The sequence below is a fragment of the Callithrix jacchus genome, chromosome 14 (genome assembly GCF_049354715.1).
Source record: "Callithrix jacchus isolate 240 chromosome 14, calJac240_pri, whole genome shotgun sequence".
Taxonomy (NCBI): domain Eukaryota; kingdom Metazoa; phylum Chordata; class Mammalia; order Primates; family Cebidae; genus Callithrix; species Callithrix jacchus.
The window spans coordinates 7102409-7119072 of NC_133515.1; the positions used below are offsets into that span (position 1 = coordinate 7102409).

Below are 16664 nucleotides of genomic sequence, written 5' to 3' on the forward strand. Positions count from 1 at the left end.
TGACTTGCTCTCAGAAGTGGTTGCGCTTCACACAAATTGTACTTGCCAAGATCACAAACAATGTTCTCAAGTCCAGGCTCTGTGAGCACTCTTCAGCGTCTACTCTGCCTGGCCCTGCCTGCTGGGATGTGCTAACCACACCTTCCACTGCTTTCTGTCATGCTGTCTGTTGGCTGCCTTATTGTTTGGCCTTGCCCTCAGGATTCTCTGCTTGTCCCAATTATTACCTTTGAGACCAAGTTCCAAGCAGATGCTTCTGCTGGGATGCTCCACAGACACCTTCAACTCAGCAGGCTACAGATGGCATGTGCCACTTTCTGCCCCAATAATAACCACAGCAGTAGCGACACCCTATGATGTGGGCGGTAACTATTCTCTTCACTTGAAAAATAACAAATGGAGGCTCAAGGGAGTCATTTTCTCCAAAGCCAAAGTTTGTAAGGGGCAGAGTCAGAATATAAACTGCCTAATGGCATAGCCTGGTCTCATGATGCCGCACCTCTCTGTCTCTCCCTACCCTCGATAAAGCCAAAGTGAGAAATGAGAATGGCAACAAGTGCCATCATTTCTATGGTTAATGCAGATACTGAGACCAATTGTGCCAAGTTCACGGCTTCTTGGGTTTTAGCCCTCAATCCTGCAATTGCTGTTGTTCAGTCCATGGGGTTTAGGTGTTAGAGGTGGAAGAAACCAAAGTAGTACAGAATCTAATGCTTATTCAGCTACATGAGTCCCTGCTCAGGCCAACCATGAACAGGGAGCACTTCTGGGCATCACCTTTCACCGGGCATCACCTTTCACCAGAAACAGTGACTGGAGAGATGGCAGAGCATGATGGGATTACTTGCAAGCCATCCAACTGCAGAAGGCAAGATCCAGGGAGATCAACACATTCACCTGAAGAGGTCATTCTGAGCAGCTTCCAAAAGCCAGAAATTACATAAGCTCATTACAAGAAATAATTTTTGTTTGAGATACCAGGGGTATTAAAAAAAGAACATGTTGCCTCTGAAAAGATAATGTTCATATTTAATGTAAACCTGCTATTTGCAGGGATGTGGGGGTAAGCTTTTGAAAGATTATAATGGTTCTGCCCAGCTGGAAGCCTGTAGTTTCACGACATACTACGAGCTTGCAACCCCAAGATCAATGCCCACCTTTTAAAGTTCATTTTAAAGACTGTCTTTCTATATGTGTGTTATACTTCAATAAAAACATTGAAGAAGAAAAAAATACAGACACAGGCTCCTTCCTTTTTTCCAAACAGCATCAATGGGAAGGATATCAAGTAGAATAGCCACTCTTGTGAAGTCTGTAACCACTGTCTCCTCACAGGCTCAAGAGTTATCAATAATGTGGTACCCATGCTCCCTCCGTGAGTATCTTTTAGTAGGTCGACTCTAGAACCACTGTGAAAATTAGAAAGCATTTCATTTAAAATTTATGTTCTCAATAAGTGACCCTGAAAATAGAATTGGACCTATCATGCAGATGTTGGAAGACTGTGTTAGACACAGGAATGAAGTACTCTGTTTGACTGCCCAACTCTTTCTTTGTGATAAGAAAGGATAATATGGACTTATTTTACTCATGCTGTAAATGCGGGGGAAAAAAATGCTATGTAACTTGATCTAATTAAAAAAGAACTTTTAAGTATTCACTTAGATTATTCTAAAAATTACCCTAAAATATGTAAGCTCAGTTAATAATAGGTTAACCAAAAAAAGGACTTCTGTAGAAGAGGTTAACTGATAATATTCTAGACATTTTACTGTTTTACAAATCTGAAGGGTTATAACTCCAAGAGGATTCAATAGAGCTAGTTTTCATATTACTGGCACTAAAAAATTACCTAAAATTTCTAGATTCTGGGATGTCAGGTTTTTTCTGCCCTCTTAGGGCTGCCAAGATCCCCATTTTCTGTATAAATTGAAGCCAAAAACTCCTTGGTAAACCATTCTGGAAGGGACTACTGATATAGGCTTGGAATAATATATGTAATGTAATGTAATATAATATAATTAATATAATATAATATAATATAACATAATATAATAATAATGGCTGCCACAAGAGAGAAAGGAAGATGCAAAAAAGCTCAGGCTATGAAGGGATGAAACTGCAATATAAACTAAACTGGAGGCTATTTACTGGTTTTTACCTTTTGATTCTGGAGCTCTGGTCTACCTATCTGTGTGTGGTGCAGACTTCTAAGCTTCCAGTGGTGCCTACCTCCTGGTATTTATGCCTATGTGTGGTTCTCTCTCCTGGAGTGTGGGCTGGACCACACTTCTAAATTCTGTTGAGCAGAATACAACAACATTGATGGGATGCCACTTCCCAGATTAGATCATAAGAAATGGTGACTTCCATCCTGCCAGCTTGCTTCTTCCTTGCCCTGGTTTGCTGGTTCTGGGGGAGCCAACTGCCAAGCTGTGACCTGCCCTGTGGATAGGAACCATGACAGACCTTTGGCCATAGTCAGCAAGGAGCTGGGGCTCTCCATCCAATAGCCCATGAAGAATTGAATCCCACCATCAACTGCCTGTGTGAACGTGGAGGCAGGTCCACCTTTAACTGAACCTTAAGATGACATGAGGCTTGGCCAACACCTTGACTGAAGTCTTACGAGGGCCATGGGACCCAGCTAAGTTATACCCATGTCCCTGACCACAGTAATTGTGAGATAAAAGTATATGTTCTTTTAATCCTCTGGGTTTTGGGGTATTTGTTACTTAGAAGACAAGTAATACAGTAAGCAGAACTCTAAAGCAGGGTTGGCAAACTTTTTTTGTAAAGGGCTGGATAGAAAATATTTTCAGCTTTGTGGGCCATATTGTCTTGGTCACAATTATTTAAATCTGCCATAGAAGCATAAGCTGAGGCTATACCAACAAATGAGCACGGTTGAATTCCAATAAAACTTTATTTATAAAACCAGGTGGTGATTTGGTCTGCTAACTGTAGTCTGCCAACCCCTGCTCTAAAGTAAAGAAATCCTAATTTTGAGTTAAAAGGCAGATGATCTCCATTTTACCACTGTGCTCAAAATTATTTTAACAATTAAAAAAAAAGCTAAATCTATCACAATAACACAATCACAGGCAGTTGAAAAGAAAAACAGCAGATTCCACAAAATTTCTGATTTTGTAAACAATCTAGGAAATACAAATTTATCTTTTACGACAGATACCTCTAATTGCATTTTGATGGAAAGGTTGAAGTCCAATACTAGAGATAAATCTCAGCCAGAACCTACTAAATTAGTTGTTTCCCACAACCATGATTACAATAGCTCCTTAAGCATGCACTGGCTTTTCCCTCACACATCATGGATCTCCGGCAGTGGGAGCAGATGATTACCTTTGCTTTTTGACCATGGCGATGGAGGCTGCTCTGTAAACACTTCTAGGGCTGGGGAGTCATGGTGGTCGAAGTCTTTGTCCATGGCTTCTATGAGACTGGTGATATCCGAGTCCTCGGAACTGTGCCTCGTGCTGCTGGCACGTTCTGGGTGGGAAAGGTGTGTGAGGGGGGTGGGAGACAGCCTTTCAGGCTGCGGCTCCTGGGGCTGAGGCACTGGCGGTGGCGGAGGAGGCTGAGGGTGCTGCTCCAGAGGGCTGTGGGCATGGTGCTGGCTGCCGTGCTGGCTCTGCTTTGCCCCTTTGGACTTTCTGCCTGCTGTATGACTTTGAGTCACTGTGTTTGAATCTAAGACAAGGGGGCTTGTTTTGTTAGCAGACTGTGAAGAAGCTGCTTGAGCAGAAGTCCTACTAGAGGTACTTGAACTGTTTTTGGCTCTGACGTTTTCCACGTCAGCTGAGTTTCTATTGCTGTGACTGCTGTGTGGGTGGACTGATGGGCCACACTGCTTATGATTCCCGGCACTGGGTCGGGATGATGAACCGCCTGCTCCACAGAACCCCCTACTGTGACCGGGGTCACAGCTGAGTGTGTTCAAGCTGAAAGAGGGACCAACTGCAGATCAGTAAATAGCAATCTACAAAATCTAATATTTAAAAAAAAACTTATTTTATCAGTATAGCCACCATAAATATAAACTACACTAGGGGAAAAAATGCAAGAAACGGAGAATTTCCACAACTCTCTAAGATTCTATCTGAACATTCATAATTTACCGTCAGTGATCTAACTAAAAGTATTTTAACCCTTACCAATATAATAAAAACACAGAATCCAGTATGAGCTCTAAGTCACTCAGAATTCCATATAGGTTATTATTAAGTAATCAGAATTAAGATTTTTTTCCCTTGAACAAAGATGAAAACAAACATTTTTCCTTGTGATTTTATCAGCCAAATCTATGCATACTAGGGAATTTATTGCCAGCATGTAAACATACTTTCCTTCAGATGAAATACCAACGATTCTCCTGAGATCGAATGGCCTTCCCACATCAAAGGGTGGGTTCGAGGCCTCAAAGGATAGCCGCCTTCTAAATGGCTCCCATATTCCTTGAGCTTCCAAATAGGCTGTTCCAATGACCAAAAGAAACAGTGCACTGCAAGGGTACAAAAGTTGGAAAATCAGGATTCATTTGTTAGTGCACAAGCAACAAAATTCAATATTAAAGGCAGAGTTGCTTGGTAAAGTATAATAGAAAACCAAGATGTCTGTGACAACTTTTAATAGACAAAAATCACAGTTTTATGGATAAAAGTTTGCACATCAATTTTTTTTTTTTGGGCAAGGGGGATGGAGTTTCACTCTTATTGCCCAGACTGGAGTGCAATGGTATGATCTTGGCTCACTGCAATCTCTGCCTCCCAGGTTCAAGCAATTCTCCTGCCTCAGCCTCTTTGAGTAGCTGGGATTACAGGCATGCACCACCATGCCTGGAGAATTTTTTTGTATTTTTAATAGAGATGTAGTTTTACCATGTTGGTCAGGCTGGTTTCGAACTCCTGACCTCAGGTGGTCCACCTGCCCTGGCCTCCCGAAGTGCTGGGATTACAGGTGTGAGCCAGCCTGTATATATATCAATTTTTATAGAATGCCATCTTACATGGAGGTTTTATGTGGAGGCAATAATTATGTGTATTAGAAGAAATGCCTGGAATTTGATTTTTTTTTTTTACTAAGAATAATTTTGCTTTTTCCTTAAGGGATATGTAATCTAAATATGTAAATTAGTTTAGAGGTGAATTTATCTGATTCTTGAAACACAAAGTAATACACTGAGAACAGATGAAGACACTGAGGATTTAAAAAATATTTCTCATCAGTTTCATGTGGCCTATGTACTACTGTGTTAAGTATATTATATATACATATACATATATACATATATATATATATGCCCAAGTCAAGTAACTTTACCTGAGCATTTTAAAAAGATGTTAACATGTACTTAATTTGTATAACAAATTTCAGAGGTAAAGAAGACTGTTTATTATATATGCCACCCAAGAAAGGCTCAGTTTTAACTGTTCCCACCAGTCTGTGAGCTTGATAAAGGCACAGTTCTCTTTTGTTCTCTGGCATATCCCAGCATTTAGAACAGTGCCTGGCACACAGTGGGCACTCAATCAACCGTGTAACCTGATGAATGAATATGAACTTCAAAATAAGATGGAAGTACCTCATTATTCCTGAGATGATGATGTACAGGGCCAGTTCCCAGTTGGGTCTAGGTAGGGCTTCTGCACAGGTTGCTAACATATGGTAAGGAAGGGATGCATTCAGTATAAACACAAACTCAGAGCCACTTGTTGTTATAAACTTCAGTTCCCGAATAACTCTAGAAGCTGTAAAATCAGGAGTAAACCTAAAACAGAATGATGGCAGTAAGGCTAAATTTTAAAAATATCTCACAAGCAGTTTACATATAATACCAGTCCCATAAGCCTTTGAAATATAACACAGAATTTGAGTTCGATACTTTTATTCAACTTCCCCATTTTACTATGAGAAAACTGTTGTCCCATGGTCAATATAGGAACAACGATACTCTGTGAATAATTAGAGAAATTACCCTAAAAATGAACAATAATCAGCTTCCTGTAATTATTAATTCAGAAAATGGTCCTGGGCTTTGTGTCCTTCCCTCCTTTCTTCTTTATCTAAATCACTGCTCTTTTCCCAGACTACAGTCTCAATAATGTCTTTAAAAAAAAAATCCAAACAAACCGTCTGGGGCCAAGTGATTTTTCCATCATCTCCTACAGTATTGATTACTGCCACAATTATTTTTATTTTTTCTAATTGTATGCATCTTGAGGAAAGGTGTCTTACTCCTCATTGCATCTTTAGGTGTTGAACAGTATGCCTTGTATGCAATAATGTAGCTACTTATTAAGTAAATATCCATTAAAGATTACAAAATTAAATATTCAGTTGAGACAGAAGTTGAATTTTATTGCATAAACTTTATAACAAAAGTTATCAATTAATTGTTAAAATATGCTGCAGCTATTACTAAGACAGGCATTAAAATTGTTTTCTGATCAAAGTATTACACATCCTTGTATTGCAAAACATGAAAAAGCTGTACATATATGAAACAAATCTCTGTTGCTAGGGCAAACTGTACATATATGAAACAAATCTCTGTTGCTAGGGCAAACTGTACATATATGAAACAAATCTCTGTTGCTAGGGCAAACTGTACATATATGAAACAAATCTCTGTTGCTAGGGCAAACTGTACATATATGAAACAAATCTCTGTTGCTAGGGCACTCTGAATTTATACCAACATCTTTTGCTTTAACATAACCCTGAAAAGAATTTTGAAATTGATTTCTAACATTATTTGATCTACCTTGGAGATAAAGTTTTACAACTTCTGAAAACAGATATGAAGAAATACCTTAACCAAAAATTAAGTGAAAAAAATTCCTAACTTTGAAAACTAAGATACGAAGAAATAACTTAGCTAAAGATTAAGTGAAAAAAAATCAAATGAATATATTTGTGGATAAAGATTTTTGGTAAATATGAAAACTTATCTTTGCATAGAGTTTGAGCAACTCTAGTATAAAAAGTTAATGATTCATTATACCTTAAAATAAAATACTTACAGTATGATTATATCTCTAGAGGCATTGGCACTTAGAGCAAACTCTTGACAATTAACAACTTTAAAGCCATATCCTTCACATGAGTATCCACTGATTTCAATGGTTTCTATATGAATTTGAAGTTGTCCTGTATTCTCTACCTTAAATGTTCTTTTCAGTGTGAAATTTGGTTCCCTTAGTTTTAAACCTAAAGGAAAAAAATCAGGAATAAGACTACATCTTGTCATCATGTGCTCCCAGTCCAATGATAAATACATTAATCATGAATTACTGTATGCCACAGGTTATAAACCATCCTTGCACATCAGAGAGATCAGCTATTCCTGAGCTTTCATCATGAGGTAGTCTACTTTGACATATCATTTTAGATGCAAAAGTTTTATATACTTTACATTTCATACTGAGAGTAAATCAGCTAAGGTATGCAATGAGTGCAAACACTTTAAATCTTTAAAGATCCAAATCAAACAACTGTAAGTACAAGATGTGGAGTTTCCTTAAGACCTTAAGCATGCATAACTAATATACACGTGTGCACATATACAAATAATGTTGTTTTTGAAAGTATCTGCTGCTGAAAGCAAATGCTAAAATTGGTGTCCCTGGAACTGTTAGGAAGACTTACTATCTGTACAATCTTTTAACAAGGCTTCTGTGATTTTAAAGCGTAAGGAACTTGCTAGGCCTGGAAGTTTGCCTGCCACCCTCAAGTTCTCAGTTGCTCCTTGTCCTTGGACCATCACAGCATCCATCACAGTCAGGTTATTTCTATGTAAAAACAAGAATTACATATTTTTCTCTCATTAAATTTGCACAATCTTTGGATTTGCAATTTCTACTGTTATTTTATAAAGCACTACAAAGAAATTAAATTTAATGGTGAGAATTTACACTTTAAGAATTCAAAAATACAGAGAAGACAAGAGTTTTTATTTTTAAGAGATATACAATACAGTAAACCACTATTCATGTTTTTGAACTATGCAGCTGATAACAGAGGTATGTTTTATCAGGCATGAAGTATGTGTGCATGTTTTGGATAAAGTGAACTATTTCATAAATTAGACACATAAATTCATCTCAAAACAAGTGAGGACTTGTAAGTAAGTAGTAAAAATCAACCGACACCTATATCACAGAACCTACCTGACTATGATAAGTGAAGAAACAGTTCTGTTGTGAACTGGAGTAAACTTTACTTTGACAGATTTCTTTTCTCCAGGTTTTAAAATTAGGTTTAAAATTAAATGTCGAGAGAGGCCCTCCATAAATCCTGTTGAACTCTGCAGTGGATGAGCCTTGAATCATTGGGTAAACAAAGAGGAGTCATGAATATATTCTCTGGAAGAATGTTTCTTCCTTTTTACCCCATCTAAAGCCCAGTATAGTTTTCCAAACTGATTAAATTTGTAAATGTCGTATTTAGATACAGGTTAGCTGGAAGGCAGTGCAGAGTTACCAACAATGAGATGCATATTCTGCATTAAGTCGAAAAAGGGGCTTTGTCCCCCAGGTCACCAAAGTCCTCAATGTTTGCACAAGGCATTTGTTTTTGGATATGGATCTTTTTTGTTTTTAACCTTTTACAATTTTGAAATATTACACACATACAGAAAAGGACACAAACCTAAGATGAATAGCTAGATGCATTAGCACAAAGCAAACCCTTGCGGAACCAACACTAGCACCTCAGGCCTCCTGATGCTGCTGCCACTGCTGTGCCACTCCTCCCCTCTGAAGGGGACCAGGGGAAGGGTCTTCAGGCTGCACTGTACTTTTACATGTAAAAATATTTCCAGTTCCTATAAATTCCTCCTTGAATCTTATTTTGAAGTTTACACACAATTACTGTTTTACAAACACTTGATTATTTAAAGTTTAAAGCATAGCTTAGTTTAATATTCAAAATATGACTTTTTTTTTTTGGAGACAGAGTCTCACTCTTGTTGCCCAGGCTGGAGAGCAGTGGCACGATCTCTGCTCACTACAACCTCCACCTCCTGGGTTCAAGTGTTTCTCTTGCCTCAGCCTCCTGAGTAGCTGGGATTACAGGTGCCTGCCACCATGCCTGACTAATTTTTGTATTTTTAGTAAAGATGGGATTTCACCATCTTGGCTAGGCTGGTCTTGAACTCCCGACCTCGTGATCCACCCACCTCAGCCTCTCAAAGTGGTGGAATTACAGGCATGAGCCACGGCATCCAGCGAAAATTATGACTTTTTGACAACCAGTTATAGTTAAGGTTAAAAAACATTTGCTTTTTTATTAAAAAAAAAAAGTCACAGGTCACATATAAGGATATACTGTTCTGGTTTTTAAGCAACATTAAGTGTAAACTTTTTTGAGGGAAGGGTTGGCAACACTTGGCTATAAATGTCCGCCAGTTCTTTATGGCTTCCACTAACATGGAAGGAGGGTGAATTTTGTATTGTTTTCTACTCCTCCTGGGATAGGCTGGTGTGTGTTTCACACTTACAGATCTAACTACTTGCTTCAGCATGATTCCACAAACATTAACTTATAGTCAACAGACTTTATGAGGCACACTACTTTTAATTCTTGCTTCTGAGGTAAATACGGTGGTCTCTGTACATGCTGGAGATTGGTTCCAGGATCCCTGGCATAACCAAATCTGCACATTTTCAAGCTGCAGTTGGTGACTGAGGAATGTGCCTATACAAAAAGTAGGGCTCTCCATATATGCAGTTTTGCATCCTGAGAATTGTATTTTCCATCTGCACTTAATTGAAAAAAATGTATGTATGAGTGAACCAGCAAAGTCCAAGCCTGTGTTGTTCAAATGTCAACTGCTATTTTTTTTTTCCCTTTCTGTCAAAGTCTACTAAGACAAGAGAATATTCCAAGTGCTTCAAAATGGTTGCTGCATAAGTTCCCTTTTAAATTAACTATGCTGAGTAACTGACAGACACAACGATGTGCTATACATATATTCCCAGCAAACACTAGCTAATTTAAACTCTCATGATTTGAAGAAAACTTCAGGATGTTGTGATGCCTCCTGTATACCATTCAGGACCTTAATAATTTTATAGTGGTGGTTCTCCAAGAGTAACCCTTGGACCCCTGGGGTTTTCAGGGATCCTGTCAGAGTATCAACCACAATGTCAAAACTATTTTCATAATAATACTGAGAGATGTTATTTGCCTTTTTCACTAAGTTGGCATCCGCACTGATGGTCAGCAGCAAACGCTATGGAGGGTAAAAATGCTGACCCCTGAGCACGAATCAAGGCAGTGGTATCAACTTTTCCTAGCAGCCAATGTGTTCTTCAGTGTCATGCATTTGTAGCTAAAAAAAAAAAAAAGTCCTCAATGATACAGTAAAAATGTCAACCCCAGAGCATGTCTTTAATATTCTGTGGGATATGACAGAAAGTATGTATTAAGTATTTCTACAGCCACCATGCTGTTTTGAAAAGCTGTTCGAGATGGAAGCTAAACTAGCTGCTTTTCTCATGGAACATTGTTTATAACTGAAAGAATGACTAACAGTGAGTCTATGATTATTCAGACTTGGGTATCTGGCAGATATTTTCACAAAAATAAGTAAGCCTACTGAAGGATAAAATTCAAGCCTTTGAATAAAACTTAGGACTTTGGATAATTTATATTCACCCTTGTGAGCCTGACAGCTTCCCAATACTTCAAGAGTCTCCTGATGAGACTGGTGGTTATATTAATAAGTATGACTTATTGGTGGACAGTACATAGTAAATTGTGGCAACATTTGTAAGGTCTGCATGTCTCCGTGAACGAGTATTTTCCAAATGATTGATGTACAGTGTTATAAATTAAAAGGCAACTAAAATACTCCTTTTTCTAATTACATGTCTGTAGCAGGTTAGATTTTCATTATATACTTAAATCAAAACAATGTATCACAGGAGACTAAATGTAGAAGCAGATATGAGAATCTATCTATTAAGTCAGGAAGTCAGTCATTAAAGAGATTTGTAAAAATTTAAAATAATCCATTTTCCTTGCTAAATGATTAAAAAAATATAGTTTTCATTTTTGATGTTAACCTATGTTCAATGGAATGTTTATTATTATTTTAAATAAATTAAATCACTATATTAAAGATCTCTAATATGGCAAAACACTGATAGATGTAAACCATATAAACAAGAAACCTCTCTGGGATCCTTAATAATTTTAAGACTGTAAGGGAGTCCTGAGACCAAGTATTTTGAGAACCGCATTTTATAGCACTGTAGAGGAACCTGTGATAGAATTTACTGTAAGCTTGCTCTAGGACCTCCTCCTGAATTTCTTATTTAAAATAAATTTATGACACCTCAAATACTCTTATTTATTTTCCTATCTCTCACAGTGCTTAGTTCAGTGTTCTACATCATGTAAATATGACTTATAGTTAATAAAATAAAAAAGTTAAATATTAGCTCACTTAATACTTATGCAACATTTCTCCTATTATAAAAGCAGAGTGGGTCAGGTGCGGTGGCTCACGCCTGTAATCCCAGTACTTTGGGAGGCCGAGGTAGGCGGATTACTTGAGGTCAGGAGTTCGAGACCAGCCTGGCCAACATGGTGAAACCCATTTCTACTAAAAATACAAACAAAAAATTAGCCAGGTGTGATATGTGCCTGTAATCCTAGCTACTCAGGAGGCTGAGGCAGGAGAATTGCTTGAACCTGAGAAGCAGAGGTTGCAGCGAGCTGAGACTGCACCACTGCACTCCAGCCTGGGCAACAGAGTGAGACTCCGTCTCAAAAAGGAAAAAAAAAAAAAAAGCAGAGTGAAAGGAAGTTTCAGTTACTGAGCCTTCTAGATAACCTCCAGTAACATTTGTTACATTGGCATTTTACAGATAGGAAAAGCAAAGCACAAAAAGATTCCCAGAAAGGGGTGTGAGGTTAGAATACAAGACTGTCTAAACTTCAGTCTAGTGTCATATCCTAGCCATTATTCAACAGAAAAAAAAAATACAACTTTGACTATTACTTATGTAAGCTCGCCTTAAAGACAGACTTATAAAAACTAACTATTCTGGTAAGGATTTGGCTAATATACGCCTTACAGATGAAAACATGAAGCTATGGGAATGAATACAGTATTTCAAGAACTACAAGGGATCTGGTTTGAAAAGGCTCATAGCAATTCCTGATCAGCAATGACCACGTAATATGATGGTAAGGGAAAGTCTTCTGGAATCACACAATCAGACTTGAATTTGGCCCTGGGCAGAAGGGTATGGTGGCCAAAAGGCTTGGACCAGGTGTTAAGTCCCTAACACACACCCTTATATTAAGCCTTATTTAATAATGAGTGGTCAGTGGTTGCTCAACCTGACCTGAATGATAGAAACCAGATTGGTTCCCAGAACAAACCAGTTTATGTATATGTTTATAAATATAAGATCATCCATTGAGTGAAAACCACACGTTACTGTGCTAAGTGCGAACACAGCCAGTAATGGGTTTAGCATTCATGGATGGCTTACAATTTAATTACAAAGTATCCAGAAAGAAAATTTAAATGACTGAGCTCAATATTTTGATGCTTAATAAAAATCAATTATAAATTAATATTTACCTCATCTATATATCATCAGAATTTCTGTAGTTATTATTATAAACCTTCATGGACTTAATGTTTAATGCCCAAAATATGAACCTTTTACTCAATGTGCCTCACTCTGATCTAAATCCCACCTACTCTTCCTGATTTATTTGCCTCTAAAATAATTACTGGACTGCTCTGACTTCTTCAGTAACTTACCCTTCAGACAAATTTAAGAGTAGCTTATAATTTTCTTTCACATTTACACTGATATTATAGAATAATTTCTTTGGAATAGTATGACGTTTGATACTTACACTATTTCTGAAGACTTGAAATTCTAGTGTTCTCAAATCTATCTTTGCCACCTTACTCAAGTTAAACCTAAAACAAAAAATGTACACATATTGATTTATAAGCAACATCATAGTTAAGGGGGTTATGGATTATCAGGTGTGTGCTTTATTTTCAAATTATTGTCTGGCAGGTTTTGATATCAATATGACCAGATTTATGGCCTTAAAAATTAAAAGCTACAACTTGTAATTAATATTTTGTTCACATTTTAAAACTAAAATATTTGAAAGGTTTCATTTGCTTTCTGTTTATAAATTTTTAGAAGGGAGTTTCACATTACTTTTTCTTGCCTTATACTGAAAGTTTTTCTGGATGTTTCACACAGTGTCAACCTAAACCTGCCTAAAATCTTCTCTCAACCTTATAGATCCAGAACTCCTCTAAGTCAAATCTATTACTGAATGAGCTGCAATAAGGCTTTTTAAGTGAATAAAATACTGATTTAAGACTATATAGAAACATTCTGATGATCCAAAGCAACACTTACCTTGATACTAACTTATCTACAAACACTGAAGGGTTGGAATATAAAGCCAGAGGAATAAACTGAACATAGACAGGAACATCTGCAGGATTTTCTAAAGTAATCTCTTCTTCCTTAAACAAAATAATGAAACATTAAATGAAAGAGTTCTATGGTTAAAGCTAAGAGTAAATACTTTATAACCCTAGTATGTATTTCCAAAAACCAATGTCACTTTGAATACTTACTGAGGAGCAGTTTGTATTAGTAAGTGGAAATTTCAAGTGCCGGGGTGAGCTAAGTATGGAAGGCCAGGAGAGCTCAGCAGTGATTTTCGATATTATATTTTTTTGGAGGTCTGTATTTACTTCAAATATAGCACTCAATCTAGAAAAACAATTTGTAAGTCACTGGGTATCAAAATGAAATATTTGAGTCTTCTGAACATAAGAAATTCGATTAGGCTTATGTACTTGAGAAATTTTATGCTGGTCCTGAAAAAACAGGTTTATTCATTAGAGTATTTTACTATGCTTGTAATGCTACATGATGTATTTATCCTGGCACAAAGAGTTGCCAAAATATCTGTCACAGATCCTCTGTATTGTTTCTGTATTGAATATGAAAAGAATGATAAAATCTTAGGAATAGTACTAACAGCATTAATGTAATCCTGTGTTAGTTTAGAAAAACCTTTCCAAGTATAAATTCGGTAGAAAAAGCTGGTCTATGTTAGATAACCTGTTTGGAAAATTCAGGTATATGCAGGTAACATATGATGTTACACAGACCCTCAAGGATTTTATGTGCCAAGGGGAAAGATCTAGACATTCACAACCAGGTGCTAATAACATTTTCAGTAGAACTAATGAGAAGGCAGTACATTGCTTGGCATATGGCCTTTTTTCCCCCTTGATATAAAAACAAACAATCCTTACATTCAATGAAGACATCAGTAGACAACGAGGTAAAACCTATGAAGGTTTTGTGCAGATATATGTAAACCTTTCAGAAACATTCAGGACCTCATGTGAATATTTCCCTACTCACATGTGTGTATAAGCCAGTTGCTTAGAATTCACAACACATTCCCAAGGACACATTATAAATAGGGGTAAGATCGCTGGGACTAAACGCTGAAGCACATTTTAACCCCTAACACTATTGCTGTGGAGTTACGATCACCCTGTTAAGAGTACAGGTGTGAGAGAGAGATCCAAGATGGCCGATTATTAGCAGCTCAGGACTGTAGCTCCCAGTGAAAGCGCAGAGAACAAGAGGACGCCACACAGACAAATTTTTGTTGCTACGGACCAGGAGATTCCCAGCAGAGGAACCCCATGGGTCGCCAGTGTGACTCTTGTGGCTGGCGCGGAGGTTTTGCCAGCGCCTCAGTGTGGTGGTTCTCGGTGCAGAGTAAACGGGACTGAGTCCCCTTCTGGTCGATGTTTGGAGCTCTGGGAAGGCAGAGTCACCCATTCAGCTGATTGAAAAAGGGACTCCGGGAAGCCAGACTGAAGATTCCCGGGCAGAAAAGCACCATAAATCTTAATGCTGCTATTTTAGCTGGCGCAGTGCTTTGCTCAGATTCCGGCGCTGGGAATCAACAAGTTTGACATCCACTCAGAGACCTAATTTGAAAGTTGGTAATTACAAAGACGACAGGTGGATATATTTACAATGATGGGAAGAAACCAGCGTAAAAAGGCTGAGAATACCCAAAATCAGAATGCCTCTCCCTCTACAGGGGATCACAGTTCCTAATCAACAGGGGAACAAGGCCTGATGGAGAACGAGTGCGTTCCATTAACATAATTAGGCTTCAGAAGGTGGATAATAAGAAACTTCTGTGAGTTAAAAGAACATGTTCTAGCCCAATGTAAATAAACTAAGAACCTTGAAAAAAGGTTTGATGAAATCCTAATGAGAATAGACAATTTAGAGAGGAATATAAGTGAATTAATGGAACTGAAGAATACAATATGAGAACTCCACGAAGTATACACAGGTTTTAACAGTGGAATTGTTCAAGCAGAAGAAAGGATATCAGAGGTGGAAGACCAACTTAATAAAATGAAACGAGAAGACAAGATTAGAGAAGAAAGAGTAAAAAGGAATGAGCAAAGTCTTCAAGAAATATGAGACTATGTGAAAAGACCTAACTTACGTTTGGTGTACCTGAATGTCATGAGGAGAATGAATCCAAGCTGGAAAATATTCTTCAGGATATTATTCAGGAAAACTTTCCTAACCTAGTAACGCAGGACAATACTCAACTCCAGGTAATACAGAGAACACCAAAGATATTCCTCAAGTAGAGCAACCCCAAGACACATAATCATTAGATTCACCAAGGTTGAAATAAAGAAGAAAATTCTAAGGGCAGCTAGAGAGAAAGATCAGTTAGGGAAGCCTATCAGACTCATAGCAGATCTCTCAGCAGAAACCCTAGAAACTAGAAGAGAGTGGGGGTCAATATTCAATATCCTCAAAGAAAAGAATATTCAGCCCAGAATCTCATATTCACCCAAACTAAGCTTCATAAATGAAGGAAAAATAAAATTTTCACGAACAAGCAAACACTCAGAGATTTCATCACCACCAGGCCTGCTTTACAAGAGCTTCTGAAAGAAGCATTACACACAGAAAGGAACAACCATTATCAGTCATCCCAAAAACTTAACAAAAGGTAAAGAGTATCTCCACAATGCAGAATCTATATCAACAAATGGGCAAAATAGCCAGATAGCATTAAATGACAATATTAAACTCACAAATATCAATATTAATCCTAAATTTAAATGGATTAAATGCCCCAATCAAAGACACGAACAGGCAAATTGAATAAAAAAGTCAAAACCCATTGGTACGCTGTATCCAGATCCATCTCATAAGGACACACAGACTCAAAACAAAGCTTTGGTGGAAGACTTACCAATCAAATGAAGAGCAAAAAACAACAACAACAAACAAACAAACAAACAAACAAAAAACAGGAGCTGTAACTTTTGTCTCTGGCAATAGATTTTAACAGTAACAAAGACTAAAAGAAACAAAGAAGGACATTACATAATTATAAAAGGATCAATGCAACAGGAGTCAATGATCATAAATATATATGCACTCAATATAGGAGCACCCAGATACATAAGACAAGTTCTTAATGACTTATAAAGAGACTTGGACTCCCGCACAATAATAGCGCGAGACTTTGATACCACATTGTTAATATTTGACAGATCAACGAGACAGAAA

General features: G+C 37.6%; 1 protein-coding gene across 6 annotated transcripts in view; it reads right to left on the reverse strand.

Moving 5' to 3' along the window:
* TMEM131 (transmembrane protein 131) overlaps nucleotides 1–16664 on the reverse strand; it is a 247039-nt gene that overhangs the window by 27319 nt on the left and 203056 nt on the right. For all 6 annotated transcript variants that reach the window (XR_013526314.1, XM_017964076.4, XM_008980096.5 and 3 more), the window contains 9 exons: nucleotides 13658–13796; nucleotides 13434–13543; nucleotides 12907–12973; nucleotides 8190–8341; nucleotides 7669–7811; nucleotides 7044–7230; nucleotides 5603–5788; nucleotides 4364–4522; nucleotides 3364–3962 (listed from right to left, as the gene is read on the reverse strand). Coding sequence is in view for 5 of the 6 variants with exons in the window: in XM_017964076.4 (XP_017819565.2) it covers nucleotides 3364–3962; nucleotides 4364–4522; nucleotides 5603–5788; nucleotides 7044–7230; nucleotides 7669–7811; nucleotides 8190–8341; nucleotides 12907–12973; nucleotides 13434–13543; nucleotides 13658–13796 (1742 nt within the window). In the remaining variant the exon portion in view is untranslated. The remainder of the gene's footprint in view (nucleotides 1–3363; nucleotides 3963–4363; nucleotides 4523–5602; nucleotides 5789–7043; nucleotides 7231–7668; nucleotides 7812–8189; nucleotides 8342–12906; nucleotides 12974–13433; nucleotides 13544–13657; nucleotides 13797–16664) is intronic.